The following is a 17,339-nucleotide window of genomic DNA, read 5'->3' on the forward strand; positions in this document are numbered from 1 at the left end:
GAACTGCACTAAATGGGGAGAGAAGAGTTTGAATTTAGGTTTGAGAGTATTTATAGGCTTAGAAAGAATAACGGGCTGGTGGGGTGGGCTATAGAATCTAGTCCGGAATCTGCAGGTAGCTTTCTAACCCACTGAATTCCATGGGTGGCAGAATAGAGGAGAGTGTAAAGTGAGAACTCAAATAAGTAGTATGAAATGCACATAGCATGGCCGCAGAAATGCAGAATAGGACCTGCAGGAGGAAAATTTGAACTCCTGTATCTGCATTTACATTTGGGAGGAGGATGCCGAGTATCACTCATAGGTTGCCAATGATGATCTCCAAGAATATCTCTGCAACTGTAGAAATGTGGAGATATTAAATGATGAAATAAATAGAACTGTCCATGCAGGAATAATCTGTATGTTTCCAGCCTCAATATGCACAGATATAAATAACAAGTACATTAAGGCAACTTCGGAGTATATTTATAGAAATGTAAAGAAAAGTCTTCTGAAATCTCTACCACTTTCTTGATTAGATGCTGGAGAAGCAGTTTAAGGGTCCTGCCAATGGCAAGTAGAGCACAGCTTGTATAAGAGAATTGTTTCTGTTGTAGCTGCCTTGCTACCATATGGAGATGGGGTTTAGAATCTGTAGAAAGACACTGTGTTTGTTAGATAACAGGATGCTTCTGTAATATCTTAGGAGGAAAGCATTACACAAGTAAAATCTCTGAAGTTTGGAAATTACATATGGTTTTTAAAAGAATGAAACTCCCCTCCTCCTGGTCACAGATGCGTGTTATTATGTTTGGTTTAGCTGGTTGAATTGCAAACTTGTGAATTTTAGATATTAATTTGAATACTGAGCTCAATGGGAAGGGAAAACAAAACCCTACTCCTGCCAGCTGGGCATGGACTACTGCTTATGTTTGTCCCTGTGTATGCAACCTGTCTGGTGGGAGCCTGGGTCCCTCATAACTGTGGCTCTGTCTCTCTTTCAGGCTCAGAGTCTTCCAGCAGTGCTGGCTCCTCAGGATCCCTGTCACGAATACATCAGCCTCTCCAAAGTGCACCTCTTGTCCCCGGGTTGACAGCCAGCAATTCAGGCAGCGTGTCCTACCCTGAGAATGGGATGAGTGGCCAGGTGGCTCCCAGCAACACCAGCTATATCATTCTTCCACTTGAAGCTGCAGGGATACCTCCTGGCAGTATCCTGCTCAACCCACACACAGGTCAGTACGGTGCATTCCTGCCATGTGCATTTCAGTGTTATTCATGTCACCTGGCACGTCAGAACAATTCTTGTTTGCATAGGTGGGAAGTAATGCAAAATATAATGCTCATGCAGTCATGAGCAGGGTATTCATCCTGTGAAATCCTGGCATTCCTTGGCTGTAAATCCTCTGAGGGCCCATTAACTTTAGTAGGGAAATATACTCTTCCATATCCAGTGTGCTGAGATGTGGTGCATTGTTCAAGGAAAGACTGGATGTTGTGTTGAGGGACGTGGTTTAGTGGGAGCTATTGGTAATAGGTGAATGGTTGGACTGGATGATCTTTTAGGTCTTTTCCAACCTTGATGATTCTATGATTCTATGGTGCGAGTAAAATACGATGCTCGAAGTTCTAGAGCTTGTACTTAGTAATAGAAGTATTTCAAAAAGCATTTGAAATAGTGCTGCAGAGTTAGTTTTCTTACGTGAGCATGTAAACATGAAGTTTTGTGAAAAAAAGTTGTCATCTCAATTCTTTGTTGTTCTGGTGCTTAGAACTGCAGTTTTAACTAGGCACTCGCTGTCATCCAAGTGTTTTAGAAGCCACTCAGCTTGAACTTGAGCGCTTGCTGAAAATTTAAGGCAGTTTGTTTCCCCCCATGGTCCAGATGAAGTCAAGATAATGTTAAGCTATTACTCCCCACATTATTATACTGACAGCATTAAAAAGGTTCAGGGAGGCTGAGACTGTGATGCTTCTTCAGTGATTTGCACTGTTTCAGTGACCGTGATTAGCTGTACTGTCATCCTTAGCTGAGTTATGCTAGGATTAAAATAACAAAGCATACAGTGCACTGAATTTTCCATTCAACAGGGAGCTCACAGTCAAACTCCAAAAGATTTTTTTCGAAGTCCTCAGTGGAGCATTCAGAAGCTTTTAGTTCAGGGATTATTACTTATAACCAGTACTTTGTGTATAGTACACCTCTGCACTCCAGTCTTTGGGTGCAAATGTGTAGAGCTGATCCATGAGTTCGCTACTGATGTTGAGTTAGAATTGAACTGAGAAAAGATATATGTTGCTGCATTTAAGAGAAACACTCCTGAAAAACTGTCAAACCAAGCTCTACTTGGGCATATAGAGATAGAAATATCTGGAGATGATCAGTATCTGTCAGCGTATCTGTGGTCAGGTAGATATTCTTGTTTAAGTTCAAATGTGTTAAGTTCTTTCTAGGCAGAGCTGACTTATTAACCTGTGCATACGTTTACTTTTCTAAAGCTTTCATTGTTTGTGTAGTTGTTTTTAAGTTATGATATTCTTGATATGGGAGCCTAATTTTGTCAGTGTAAAGGGAGTTTTTAGACATTTCTTAACAAGTCAGATTATGGGAGAGAACTGAATGGAAGGTGGATATCCTACAAAACTCATGTTTATGGACTTAACTATTTCCATTGTGCTGGAAGCTGAGAGTATTATCTGCAACATCAGAATTTCTTGGACAATACAGACAAAGGTAATTTGTGTGCTTTCATTCAGAACACATCAGGCCTAGGCAGAAATTCATCTATAATTCAAATGCTAGTGCTGAAACAAGTGGAAGGAATCACTGCTGCCTCCAGTCAAACTGACTGCTCAGAGGTTGTATCCGTTCCTGGCTATAGCAAAGATAAAGGTTGCAGCTTACTACACTTGCAGGCCATCAGTGGTGTTTAAGAGAAACATATCCTGCATTGGTTGTGGCAGTTCAGCAGTTTGCATCAGCCAGCTCATGTTTTTCTTTGGTACCTAGGGAGTCTGTGTGCCACAGGCATAATGCCTGTCAGTGCTGCCACTAGATCAGAGTGCCTGGTCTTCCCTTTGGTGTGTCTCATTGTCTGCAAGGGCATAATCAAGAGTTCTGTGTCTGCTGCATGTTTAATATTCACAGAATGAGTTGTTTTTATGTGCATGTAATCATTCTAATTTTATTGTTATTATTTTTCAGTCTGCATGCTTTATTTCTGTAGCTTATCTGTAAATAAATATATGTATACTAAAGGAAATGGAAGGACTGAAATTATTGATTTAAATGTATAGCTTCACACTGTTACCTGTGCTGGAAGCCAGTCTGTACTGTAACGTCTGCTGTGTTTTTAACATGCAGGAAAATACATAGTAAAATTTTTCTACTCTTTGGACTCAAAATCTTTGCATCTTATTACAGTAACGTTACAAAAGAGGCTCCATAGGGAGGAGGCATAGAGATTGCTGGATGCTGTGCTTGACTATCAAAGTGATGGATGCTGTCAGAAACATAGATGAAGAGAAGACAGTTGAAAGAAAAGTAAAAAGGAGCTTTGTTTCCTGTAATGAATAGATTCTTTCTCTATGTAACGTCATTCTTTAGTTCTTTATTCTCCTTTTAGAAAGCGATTACTTCCTGTCTTCTCTCTTTTGATCCTAACACTGTGTCCTTTAAGATCTTTGCTTCCTTTCACACTGCTCACTGACTGCAAGCCTCTAACGGCATCCACAGATGCTGTCAGCACCTCCCTGCTCTCATTACACTGCTCAGCTCCTTCTCAGGTGTTGGCAACTCACGCTTTTACATATTCACGGTTTCTTTCAACTTCTCAACTTCAGCTGTCTCCTTCCCCAGATAGAGAAGCTTCGACTTGCTTTGGGTAGGGACTGTTTATGCAGCTGTGTTCTTTTACTCTCCTTTTCACCTGCCTCACCAGTCTGCTCTAGCCTTTAAAGGATTCCTCTTGACATGTTTTCTGACTTAACCCCTTTCACTGTTTAAGAGCATTTACATTTATTTCTTACTCCTTCAGATAGCATCACAGTCTTTTGCCCTTCTATTTAGGCCACAGTTCATAACTTACATATGTCTTCCATATTGGCATCTGACCTCTCCTTTTTGTTACCTACTTCAAAATTTCTTCTTAAAAGGTCTTTTTTATGTCTTTATAAGCATTTCCAGACCTTTTCACTTCTCGTCCTGTCATCCTTCACTGAGCTGATATAAATGAAGCCTTCCTTAAAGGCTTCATTTCAGTGCCTGGCACATGCTTCAGGAGCCTGTTACCCTGCTCACCCAGTCCAGTTCCCTGTAGCCCACTTAACTGCTTTTTGGATTCATTTTCTCTGTAAGCCTCTGCCAAAGTGGTTTTCCCTTCGGACAGCAGTCTGCAGCATTTCTGTTACACGTGTTCTTTCTTTGCAGCTTTGTGCTGTGTTATTTGCCAGCAAAGTCAGTTGATTCATAAGAAGATTGCATTTAACTAAACTTCCCTTGTCACTACCTCTTTTTCTTTAGTGGGCCTTGAGTCTTCCAGATCTATGAGGAGACACCAGCTGGACGTGATTAAGTGTTAAATGCTGCACATTAACATTATTGTGGCCTTCTCCAGTCTCTAAAATACTTCTGCAACCTGAGACTCCCAAGTTGAGGAGGAAAAAAAGCCACAGATATTTCTCTCCATGCCATTTTCACCCAGGGTCTATACAGCAACAAACAAGAAACCATCTAATGCACGCAACTGACCCATGCCTCCCTTCCATTTTCTTTGATCTTTCCCTAACTTTCCCACTGTGAATTTGGCTTAATCCAGAAAATACTCGTACATTGGTAAGGGAAGGAAGGCAAGGTTTCTTAGTCTGGCTCTTCTCATGTGGTTCTGATTACAACAGTAAGAGGAAGGAACAAAAAAGCACCAAGCAGTGAATAGATGGAATAGGCAGGGGCGCTACTTGTACCAAGGGAGGTATAAAAAACACAAGCTCTTTACTTCACTTACTCAGTCCTCACATTTTTTAATGTTTTATTTTTTACTATCTGAAACAAAAAGAGTTCAGCGTCTTATGCACTGTTATGTACTTAGTGCCTTCTGCCTTTAGTAAAAATTGGGCTGGATTTTTTTTCTTATATAAAAGATTTTCATAGACATATTAACTGTTTCCTCCCTTACGACCTCCCGGGCTGTGTCCTGTGGTAGGGTGGCACTCTCTAAAGAACAGCACTGTTACTAGAGCGTGTAAATAAATTAGTAACAATAGTTTATTTCTTGTATATCTGGGAAGTATGGTGTGTCAAGAGTGGTTGAATACACTTTACAGTTGCATCCGCAAGGGTGGATAGTGATAGGGCAAGGTGGAATGGTTTTAAACTGATACAGGAGAGGTTTATTGTAGATATTAGGAGGAAGTTTTTCACACAGAGGGTGGTGACACATTGGAACAGGTTGCCCAAGGAGGTTGTGGATTCCCCAGCCCTGGAGGCATTCAAGGCCAGGATGTGGCTCTGGGCAGCCACAATTCTGTGATTCTGTGATTCTGTGATTCTGGTGGATGAAACCAGATGATCGTTGTGGTCCTTTTCAACCCAAGCCATTTTGTGATTCTACGATTTAACCTTCATTGTATGGATGTAAAATGTACATAAACATCCTCTGCTTTCAGTGTTTGTTCCGGAGTTCAGTCTTAGTACTAATTGATTCATCACTGAATGATTTCCAGTAACCAAAGCACCTGAATCATCTTATAGTCATGGCAACCTTTTACTCACTCCTTGCGGGTTAGTACTGCCAAAACAAATACCAGTTATCAGCCTTGCCTGCAAAAAAAATAGATGGCTGGTTATGTAATGAGAAAAAGAATCACTTTACTATTGTAGCGGGTCAATTAGTGATCAGTTGGAGCAAGTTTGTGTCATTTCATGCAGAAAACAGTCATTTTTTAAAATGTTCAGCAAAGGAAGTGTGTTTCATTTCAGGTCAACCCTTTGTAAATCCTGATGGGACACCTGCAATATACAATCCTCCCAGCAGCCAGCCGACAATGAGAAGCCAGATGGTGGGACAGTCTCAGCAACAGCCTTCATCCCAGCAGCCTCAGCAGGTTCAACAGCCTCAGCAGCAAATGGCAAGTCACCTTGTCACACAGGTAGGTGTGGTGGCCATTGGACAAAGAAACAAAGATCTGAGGAATATGGAGGATAACCAGAGGGTTAGGGGAGGGAAGGGTGCAACTAGACAAAATGCTTTCCGTTCTTTACTTTTGAAGAAAACTATGTATTTGCAATGTGGATGAAACAGCTGGAGAAATAAAGTTCCCTTTCAAATTCCATCTAAAGGATGGTTTCATTTTGAAAAGGACTGTTAAGCTAGTTGGGGTATGTCTATATAGTCTTTACATTTCTTTTGGGAAAATGGCCATGCAAATAGAAGCTGAAGCATTCATTTTCAGACTAGGGTAATTTGTAGTTCAGTACAAATTGCTGGGAGCGGAGGCGTGGGAGCACAGATCTACACTGACTCTTTGCCAGCCACCTTACCATGGCTTTGAAAATAAAGGCGAATGTATATTAATGGTTTCTCCTTCCTACTGTTTAATTACTCTCCACATTTTCTCTATTTTTATCCATGTGTAGGCTTATACTGTACTAACAGCTACACTTAGCAAATGTGATCCCTAATGCTAATAGTGTAAAAAAGATTTAGAGTACAATCCTCATTATGGGTCTCTCTTTTGGTAAGAGAGTTGAGGCATGCAGCTTAGGTATACCATATGCAGAATATTTACACAGATCAAATAGACTTGGAGATTTTCATCACCACCATTCCAGAGGTATCGTCTGCCAAGCTGAGGGCAGAACTGGAACCCAACCAGAATGATGGTGTGGGAGGAGGAGGTAGAGAATATGAACTGCAAACTTTGAAAACATTACTACTTGGTGGATCTTCAAGGGTCCTGCGCTTTCTCTGTGGCTCTGGCCCATCACGCACAAATTTATCCTGATGCTGTGTGATCCGCTGTGGACCTTTTCCTGTCCCTTTCCACAGCAGTAGGGTTGACTTCAAAAATTCAAGTACAGCTTAGGGCCCTGCTAACTCTCCCATTCAAGTTACATGAAGCCTGTGCTGTAGGAGGCTCTCTTGCAGCCCTACCCCACCAGAAAAACCCCCAGTTGTCTTCTGTCCTTGCCTCATACTCTGGGCATAACCCCACTCTGAGCAATAAGCAGTAGAGGGGAACAGCAACAGAGTTTAGGCTTAACGCCATGGTGCTTCATCTCCCTGGACCCCGGATGGCCATGGCACATGGCCAGTGATGGCTAAGCACAGGCAGCAGACCTTGGGTCTGGTTCAAACTATACGCTGTGTGTCTGTTCACTCAGGCTGGACTGCAGGGCAGGCAAATGGAATTATTCCAGCAAGGAGTGGATATCCTACTTGTTCTAAGAGCAGCCAAGATCTACTGTACTTTTTGTGCTGTTATAATTTGGCACAGTTTCATCCCAGTTTCTCCTGAGTGACGTTTAAATTCACTGCAGTTGCTTTGATGTTACTGTGTTTGCACTGGTGTACATGGCTCTTGTTTCTTCGTTTGGTCTCAGCTGTTTTAGAAGAAGGTGGTGGTTCCAAACCTTTGTAAGAGCTGAGTTTAACTATAGATGGAAATAAAAGAAATAGGAAAGCTGTTCGAAGGCAACAGTGCTGTAGAAAATTATTCTTTCACTTAGGTAAACATCTGCTCCGGGCTGACAGACCTGTCTCTGTCATTAATTTGCAGCCTGTTTTTTTGCTAATTCTTCTTGCTATTACTTTCTGCCGAAGCAGCTTTACAGTCATTATACCTTCGCCTGTGACACACTGAGTTAAATCAGTCATTATCAGCAAAATCCAAATGTAAACTTACACTGTGCTGCTCTTCCATTTTATCTCTGTAAATTAAATGTAAAATTCTAATTTGGCTTTGCTTCACATCAGTAATAAGAAGATGTAGCTGTGGCTTTACTTTATCTAGCAGCCACCAAATATAAGAAAATAAGGAGAAAAGTCTGTACTAAGGAATTGTTTGTGGAAAGCTAAAATGAGGACTAATATCACAGTACCTGACCTCTTGTTCTCTTCTGGCGATGAGTCACCTGCATTTTCAGAGCTGTGTTTGAGACCTTTGTTCTCAGAAGCAGAGTTTGTTGTTGTTGTTATCTCTTTTTCTAACTGGGTTGTATTTATTGTCTTTCACTGTGTTTATTTTGCAGCCTGTTCAGGCAATGCAGCCATCTTCTCAATCAGTCCAATATCCAGCAGTTTCTTATCCTCCCCAGCACCTCCTGCCAGTCTCTCCAACGCAACAGTTTTCTGTGGTACTAAAGACTTCTGTATTTTCTTCCCTTGAAGTCGGGTGTGTGAGTATTAGTATGCTTGAGAACATCTGGGGAGGACTGCGAGGGGTTTCCCCCATGAGAGCTCCAGCTAAATCCCACTTGGCCTTAATGTTTTTGAACACTGACAAGCATTTTGTAAGAATGTCCCCACTGGTTCTTGCTATCCAGAATGGCCAATGAAGTTTGGAGCAGGGCTGTCGACCTAGTTAGTGGATCCTCAAGGAAACAGGTATTTGAGGTTTGGATACTATCCCTTTTGTCTGCCCACAGCTGCAGAAGAGACCTCTAGGAAATCATTTAATTTTATTTTATCAGTACATTAAATCTGCTGCCCAGATTTATTCCCTGATCATACCAGAGCACTTAAAAAACAGAGTATTGGTGAGCCAGCTACCAAAGGTGCGATACTATCATGCATCACCGCTCAACACTAATGGCCCAAGTATAATAAAAATAAACAGAGTGCAATTCTGGAGTCTGAATTTGGGTTAGTGCTTACAGGCCTAAGATTCCACTGTTGTAAAATAAAGCTGACATTTTAAGGGGCACTGCAAGATCCTTGTTATTTTCCCTGGTAATCTTGCTTATGACTGATTTTTATCCAGGTAGAGATGTCACGTAGTTATAGTAAAAGATGGAAACAAAGCTGAATGGATCCTTGCAGCTAGAATAGTATTCCTAATGCCTGGTAGATGAAGAGTACCGCTTAAAGGATGAGAAAACATGTCTGGTGCTGAACAGAAGTTGAGTATCTCAGTGATAATTTCCTTGAGAAATATCTCCCATGCATCTCAGATTGTTCTAACAACAACCTTAAAATGTAAAAAGTCAAGTTTGACTATCATAATAGGGAAATGTCCTCTCCTTCATGAAATTGTTAGTTCTATCAAATAGGAAATTTGTCTATTTAATGTACATTGCATGCACAATGTGTAAATTGTTGTGCAAATCCAAAGGCATTCCAGGCACAATAAAGTTTCTCATTGTTTGTAGTCATTTGCCATCCACGTAACAAGTATCCTGCCTTTTTAAAGAAATAACCTCAGATAGACCCATTATGTGTCTGAATACGGATGCAGAGTGCCACTAAACGTAATAGCGATCTTTCTTATGCCTCCTGAAGATCCAGACAAGAGTGTTTAAAGTGATTGCCCATAGTATCCTCTTGCATAAGTAGAAGTTTGAGTCTGTGGAGCTTATTGCCATGCTCACTGCAAAAAGCCTTGTTTTTCTATTTTGATGTTTCTTGCAGGTATAAATACCTGGTGCAGGGTGGCTTTGGAAAGTAAACACCACAGGAATGTCAGCATAATCAAAGACAGTCTGTTTGTAAACTGAAATTGGGGGGGGAGGGGGGAATAAGAAATCTGCACGTTAGCACACAAGGTAGTTTTATGACAGGTGTATTACTATATAGAACACACTTTAATCTTGTATATTTAAAAGTCTTGTAATCTGGGCACAAATGAAGCTGCATAGATTCATGTTTATAAATCTTTGACCTTCACGGAATAAACTTCAGAGCTGATTTTCAATGAATCTTTTTGCAAGACTGAGCAGATACTGTCTAGAATCCTTCTATCATTACCAGCATCTAACAAGACCTAGGTCCATTGACTTAACGTGGTATGTTCATCCTACCATAGACTTTTCTTCCCCTCTGCAGTCAAATAAAGCAGTTGTTTCTTTTCAACACTGAATTAGAAGTCTTGAAATAAGAACCAAAGGCTTAGCTTTTTTACCTTCTCTATGTTTGCAACCTTGGATTGTCAAAATGGTCCAAAAAGGAAAAGATCTGCACCTGAATTCTACTGAATTCCTGTTGGGATCATTTTGAAACACAGGTGAAATTACCACTGTGTCTTTGGATGAGGAATATTGTGTTTGGTGAGAAAGTATTCATCATAAAGTTACTTTCATGCCCTTTTTATTGAAAATGTCATCTTCTGAACACTGTAAAGTTCACTGACATTTAGGGGGAAAAAAAGGACATGGGGAGGGTAAAAACCAAAATAATTGGCTTTTGTGTCAGGCCATGCCAACCACCTTGCAGCCTTTGTCAAAGCATTTATAGTCATTTTCATTTTAATTGCCACCATTTTTTCTAGATATCTCTGCAAAGTTTGGCACTTGCTCAAGCTGAGCAACTCCTTTTCCCCTCATGTTCTGTTTGAACCTATTTTGTTTTGTTGATTTGCTTAAAAGCCTACTGCACACATCATGTCTACATCGTTTTCTACTGACATTTGCCCCGCAGAGAGATGACATGACCACCCAGTTTAACCAGATGAGCTTAAGTCGTCAGTCATCTGGAGACAACCCCGAATCGCCTTCTGGTCCGGTCTACCCGTCACCCATTCTACAGCAGCCTGCCCAGCAGACGGGTTACATCATGGCTTCCCCAACTCAACAGCTTCCCCCAGGAGGCTTTACAGGTTCAGGTCCACCAGTGTCTCAGCAAGTGCTGCAGCCACCGCCACCACCCCAGGGCTTTGTGCAACAGCCACCACCACCTGCTCAGGTAGGCAGAACCTTTTTTTCTTCCTATTGCCAGTGTGGCATGTCACTGCCTGTTACTGCCCAGGTCTTGCCTTGCCTTGGTGCTCATTGTGAAATTAGAAATAGAATAGTAAAAATATTCTCCTTGGTTCTTGGTTTTTATTTTGACTTTTTTCCTGCCTCGGTAAAGGTTTAGCAGATTTTCAGGCAGCAGGAAATTTGCAAAGCCTCTTTCCAGGGTTGCAGCAATTTCTTCCTTATCCCCCAAGTATTTTCTGAACATATGTTTGAACTACAGGACACATCTGCAGATGAATGTGGAGGAGGAGGGTAAGTAAATATCCATAGTCCTTTTTCCCTGTATATATAAAGAGCAGCATACACACCAGCCCAGGTAGTCATTAATCATATTTAATTGACTCGAGCATGTGAGATGTCACAGATCAGTAATTTTTACTGTCTTCTTGAAGACTGATAATGTTTTTCTGTTCACTACCAAACATCTCTGCTTGTCTCCTGGGTACCTTTACAGAATATTGGAAGTGATTACTGTCAAGAAGTAAAATGCACAGATGACTTTCTGGCCTGTTATCAAGGCATACACTTGAAAAAGCCAAATTTCTTATCCAATTATAGATACAATTTTAAAGTAGAGTTTAAATCAAATTATTAATGCTATATCTCCTGTTTTTTCTTTTATCTTTTTGAAGAAAGTATTCAAAAAAAAGTTAAACCTCATTATTTATTTAGTGTAAAAGGAATTTAAATTCTAGTGTTTCTTTGCTTTTAACTTCCTACCAAAAATCCATCATTGTCTTCATTATTACAATTCCACGTTGCCATATTACTGAAGAATTTGTGCTGTTATAGTACTTTAAGTGGGCTAAAGATCTAGCGCCTCACTAATTAACAAAAGAAATGAAACAAAATACTGATGCTCACATCCCACAGAGGACTGTGGTGTCCCTTGTATATGTGCTTAATAAACTCTACATCCATTTTTCTGAGAAAAGGCCTATGAAAAATAATATTTAGGAGCTCAAATTTAGGACAGTGCCTTTTTTTCTTTCTCTTTTTTTTTCTTTTTTTTCTTTCTTTTTTTCTTTCTTTTTTTTTTTTTAAATAGAAAAGACTGCTAGGAAAGGATTTCATTGTCAAATGAAGAATTCTGTTCTAAATTTCGAGATGAAAAGACGACCTGAAAAGCAGAATCCCCTAATGCATTCCTCACCCGGTCCCGTCCATGTTTTTATAGTTGAATATGCAGGGGCTGTCCAGCAGTCTTTCTTCATGTCTAACTCCCAGTGTCTTCAGTGCTTTCAAGCATCATTTAACCAAGCCTCACAACACTTCTGGTGACGCACATCACTCGAGTGCCTCTGCGGCACTCATGGCACATGTGGAACATCTTATTCTGGATGTCATCTCCAAGCAAGTGGAAGAAAAGAAGGTTATCAGGAGTAGCAACATGGATTCACCAAGGGGAAATTGTGCTTAACCAACCTGGTAGCCCCCTGTGATGTCATGACCACCTGAGTAAATGAGGAAAAAGCAGTGGATGTTGTCTACCTTGATTTCAGCAAGGCATTTAACACTGTCTTCCATAACATCCTTGTAGGTAAGCCTAGGAAGTGTGGGATAGATGAGTGGGCAGTGAGGTGGATTGAGAGCTGGCTGACTGAGCTCAGAGGGTTATGGTCAGTGGTGCAGACTGTGGTTGGAGGCCTGAAGATAGTGGTGTTCTTCAGGGTTTGGTACTGGATCTGTTCTGGTTCAACATCATCAACAGCCTGGATGAAGGTGTAGAGCCCACCCTCATTACGTTTGCTGATGATATGAAGCTGGGAGGAGTGGCTGATGCACCAGAATGCGATTCATTGAGGCCTGGGCAGGCTGGAGAGTTGGGCAGAGAGAAACCTGATGGACAAGTGTCGGGCCTTATACCCGGGGAGGAATAACCGCATGCATCAGTACAGGTTAGGGACTGACCTGCTGGAAGGAAGCTCTATGGAGAAGGATCTAGGTGTCGTGGTGGACAACAGAGGATGACCATGAGTCAGCAGTGTGCACTTGTGGACAAGAAGGCCAGTGGTATCCTGGGGTGCATTAAAAAGAATGTGGGCAGCAGTTCAAGGAAGGTTTTCCTCCCTCTCTACTCTCTGTACCCTGGTGAGGCTACACCTGAAATACTGAGTCCAGTTCTGGCCTCCTCAGTTCAAGAACAACAGAGAGGGGTACAAAAATGCTGAGGGGTCTAGAGCACTTCCCTCACAAGGAAAGGCTGGGACCTGAGACTGTTCATTGTGGAGAAAATAAGACTGACGGGGGTCTGATCAATGTTTATATTTTCCTGAGCTTCCTTCACGGCCACATTCTGAGCACTATCGTACATTGGTCATTTGAGGCTGAGTGGTAAGACCTCACCTTGGTGATGGGTAAACTGGGTGCAGGATTTTTACCCAGACTGGTTTAGTGTCTCTTTGTGTAGCTGTATTCTCTCATTATTAATACTTGTTTTACTGTTAGTTGTGAGACAGAAACTCTCCGATAAAGATGTAAGAAGGAGGTGCCTTTTTATCTGCAGGCTGGTATAGGACCAATACTGTGCTAACAGTGTGTCTAGTGGCAGCTATCTCTGTCCATACCCCTGATTCAGTGCATACAGGTACTTTCCTCCTGCATCATAATACATTGGAGAGTTACTGAAGGCAAAATAAATATCTTCTGGGTTTGCAGCAGTTTTCATTATTTCCTCTAGAAATTATTCATCCCCACAGAGGGGTACAAAGATGTGAATCTCAGAGCTGTCAGCTTCCTGTCTTTCTGTTGCATGTGCACACCATTCATCTCCAAATTGTTATTGTACCAAAAAGTCCATCTTTTTCAGTCACCTGTGTGGAAGAAGGCATACAGAGGTGCCTGTGCTGCCCGTGCCTGTATATTGTAAAAGTACAATGGTCTTGGTCTGCTGGGGAGGAAAGCAGGGCAGCAGCTTTTTTTCCATTAGAATACACAGATGGCAAATCCTGATGCAGAATATGGCATGGTGGTTTGGTTTGTGTACTACTCATAGCATGTGTAGGGCAAATGGGGTCTCTCTCTAACAGAAAGATAAGCAAAGCCTTGTAAAATAGTTCCCCCATTGCAAGTGTCCTTACCAGCCTTACCAGTTCAGTTTGCTGGGCAGAGCAGCTACACCACATTGCCCTTCCCCACTCTCAGCACAGCTTGACTGTGGCGCTGGCTTCCCCCCAGTCTGAATCCCTTATTACTCTTTTGGGCTTAGATGCAACACTAGGCTGGTTTCAGATGCCAAGTCAGGTCATCTGAGAGAGTCTTTAAAACAAAAAGAGTAATAGAGGTAGTAATGCATGCAAACATTGTGATGCATTAATCAATGCAAAGCAATCAATGTAAAAGCACTTTTATATCATGAATGTTTCTTTTGGATTTATACCAGTAAAAAGGAGGCTTGACTCTAATGGCTAATTAGTTCCCATAAATGCATTGATCATAAGGTTCTAGTGGATTGGCTGCAGAGCCTTCTGTGCTGTCAGAAAATGAGAGCAACAAAAAAATTTGGGTAGAAGTACTGTGAGTGTGAGCGTTTCCTTTGTGAGCTGAAAGGAGAAGCTGGAAAAGCTCTCCAAGCCTACAAACCCAAAGGTACTGTTTTTTATTATTAGCTTTTGTATCAAAGTTCAAATAAATACGGCTGTACAGCGGCACTCTGAGATTCTGCATCAAAGCAGAAGCAGGCTTGACTTTGGAAGAGCTTGCCTAAGAAGTGATGAGAGGACCCCTTAAACATCTTATGCTGCATCTTTCCTTCCAGCTGTTTTTCAGTTTAACAACCAAGTCATGATTTAATAACCTGAAAATAGCAATCTGTCTTTGTTCAGCCAGCTGGCAAAAAAACCCTTAGTCTGTGTTTGCTGAAAGAGACTTTTAGCAGCAAATTCCTATTTGCTTTCTGTATCACAAATAGCAATCATCTTCACTTTCTCAATTTTCTCCTCTGTCTGATGATTCTTCTGTAGCACTTAGGGGCTCAAGCACTTCCAATAAGGGCCCACATTACTTTTTCAGGAGCGTTCTGTCATTGGTACTTGTCATTGCTCAACATTTGCTTCTTCTTGTTTTTGCCTCTACAAATGAAGAGATGGGAAAAACTATAAATACTGTGATAATGACAAAGCATGCACTCATTTAAGTTACTTCCACCTCTATCTTTTTGGGAAAATGATCTCCAAAAGTGAGGTAGTACGACTTCTTGGAGAGGCTGGGAGAAGTAATACAGGTTGAAGGATTTTTCACCTGAATTAATTTTGTCATCATTAATTTGAGATGGCTCTTCTCAGAGTCCCACCTCCTAGAGACTCTGTAGCTACCATAAGGCAAAATCTTTGTTCATAGCATGGCTCCTTTAGGAGACATGAAAAAAGGTTGGGAGTCAATTTGAAGGCAGAATTCCTACGTGTGGATGGGTCTTAATGATCTGATACAGTTGTATTGGTGGAAATGCCTGCAGGTGTTGCACACAGGCCATTATTTTTTGCTACTGTTCTTGCAGCTATTGTGGAGGGAAGAGATAAATGCTTAATGAAAGACACAGCCCAGTCAGTAACTATACAGGAAAGAAATGCTTCAAAACATTATTGTGGTTTCTGTTGTCTTTTCTCCAATTTTAGGTAATCATAACAGCCATTAGCAGTAGTGTCAGCATCACTAATCATCTGGGTGAAGGAGTTAATAAAAACCTAATTGAATATCAGCAATGCCTGTGAATTGGCAGAGTCAAGCTGTGATTCAGTAGGGGGAGATAAGCTAGGAAAGTAAAAGTCAGTCCAAAAGAAGTGTGGAATTGTATTCCTACAACAAAAAAATAGACAAATGTACCTAATAATTTAAAGGAAGCTTTTAGAGAATAGTCTGAGAGACCTAGGCTAACAAAGGGCTTTTGAACTGTATGTGTGTTGAACAAAGCAGAAAGCCAGTGCTGTGTTGAGTCACTGCCCATTACACAGAGACACAGCATAATGAAAGGAGAAAAAATGATGGCAGTTCATGCCATGGGTGTCTTTGAAGCAATGTGCCCAGTCCTGTTGCAAATTAAGTTAAATAGAAAACAGTAAACAGGGATGTTTATAAATGGTGAGCATCTAAACAGAGAGGGGATTCACCTTCAGAGTAAGAATATCTCCTATGGAAATGATCACTTGTCAGATATCTTAAGAGTAATTATTACAGAGCGGGAATTTTTTTTTTACCACATTAACAGTTAAGACAATGGAGTAAAGTCTTTAGGCTAAAACAGACAGCATCTTCTTAGATTATGGTCTCAGGTGTGTGAGCTTTTTTAGGATAACTATGTAGCTGTATTGACCTACTTGTTAGGGCAGTCAAAACTTTTCAGTTCTGTAAATGATATATGCTAAACTTGCTAAAATACATTATACTTGCTAAAGGTTCTGGTTTAGACTGTGTATTCACATGGGAAACATTCAAGAATAAGTTTACTTTTCAGTAGGCTTCAACAGAAATGTAATGTATTTATTTGGAGAGAAAATAAGCAAGATGCTAGTAATGCTGATATAATGAAAAACTGTAAAATTCAGGAGCGTCTGGGTAGACAGTATAAGCAGTATTTACTTCCAGTCCCTCTGATTTCACTGTTCACTAATGTAATATCTAAAAGAACAAATAACTTGTCTTGACTGCTGAGGTATCGATGTACACAAGATAAATGAAAATGGATCCTTTCAGACCCTTCAGAAGCTGAAGACCTATTATATTCATGTTTGTATTTTACACCAAGCCATTCTTTTAATGCCTGATCTCTTCTTTTCAGCTTGTGTGTGATTACTAGCAAATTCACCCATCAATCTTTATAAATTAAATGATTTTTTACCCAGTACTCCTACCACTAACGTTTTTCAGGGTGATAGATTACACTCCGATAAGCTTCTAAATGGAGTGTATAACAAATGTATTAGATTCCAGTGAACTGAGAAGATGAGAGAAAACCTTCTGACTAATTCTTTTAATGTGTGATTAAAAAATAGTAATTCCAAATACACTCAAGGTTTCAGTGTAAGTACAGGTTTTGTACATGTTCAACTGTAGAGCTCACTTCAAAACTTACACTGTTTAGGCTGTATTATAAAGCTTGTACCTACAGCCTCTTTCCATGGAGACAATTCGTACACACTTGCATACTCCCTCTGTTTCAAGGCAGGACCAACTGTTTTCAGTGACTTTACAAAGCTTGAGTTGTCTCACCTTTTTTAACTCTGCTATTCCTGTGTTCCTGAGAGCCACTCAGTTTCCACAGTGCAATACAATGGCATGATCCCTTATTTACACTGCTTTGATGTTCCCTAAATCTACTTTCCTAATACCTTGTGGTTTTTCTTTGCAGAGAAACGAATTAATTTTACTTTTTGCCCATTTCACAAGGCGTTTTGCTTTTGTTACTTTACCC

General features: G+C 40.7%; 1 protein-coding gene across 1 annotated transcript in view; it reads left to right on the forward strand.

Annotated features, from left to right (window-relative positions):
* ARPP21 (cAMP regulated phosphoprotein 21) overlaps positions 1 to 17,339 on the forward strand; it is a 122,905-nt gene that overhangs the window by 72,908 nt on the left and 32,658 nt on the right. Inside the window, exons 15-18 of the mRNA XM_015854205.2 lie at positions 987 to 1,217; positions 5,960 to 6,129; positions 8,231 to 8,335; positions 10,614 to 10,877. Of these exons, the coding sequence (XP_015709691.1) occupies positions 987 to 1,217; positions 5,960 to 6,129; positions 8,231 to 8,335; positions 10,614 to 10,877 (770 nt within the window). The remainder of the gene's footprint in view (positions 1 to 986; positions 1,218 to 5,959; positions 6,130 to 8,230; positions 8,336 to 10,613; positions 10,878 to 17,339) is intronic.

Source organism: Coturnix japonica, chromosome 2, assembly GCF_001577835.2.
Source record: "Coturnix japonica isolate 7356 chromosome 2, Coturnix japonica 2.1, whole genome shotgun sequence".
NCBI lineage: Eukaryota > Metazoa > Chordata > Aves > Galliformes > Phasianidae > Coturnix > Coturnix japonica.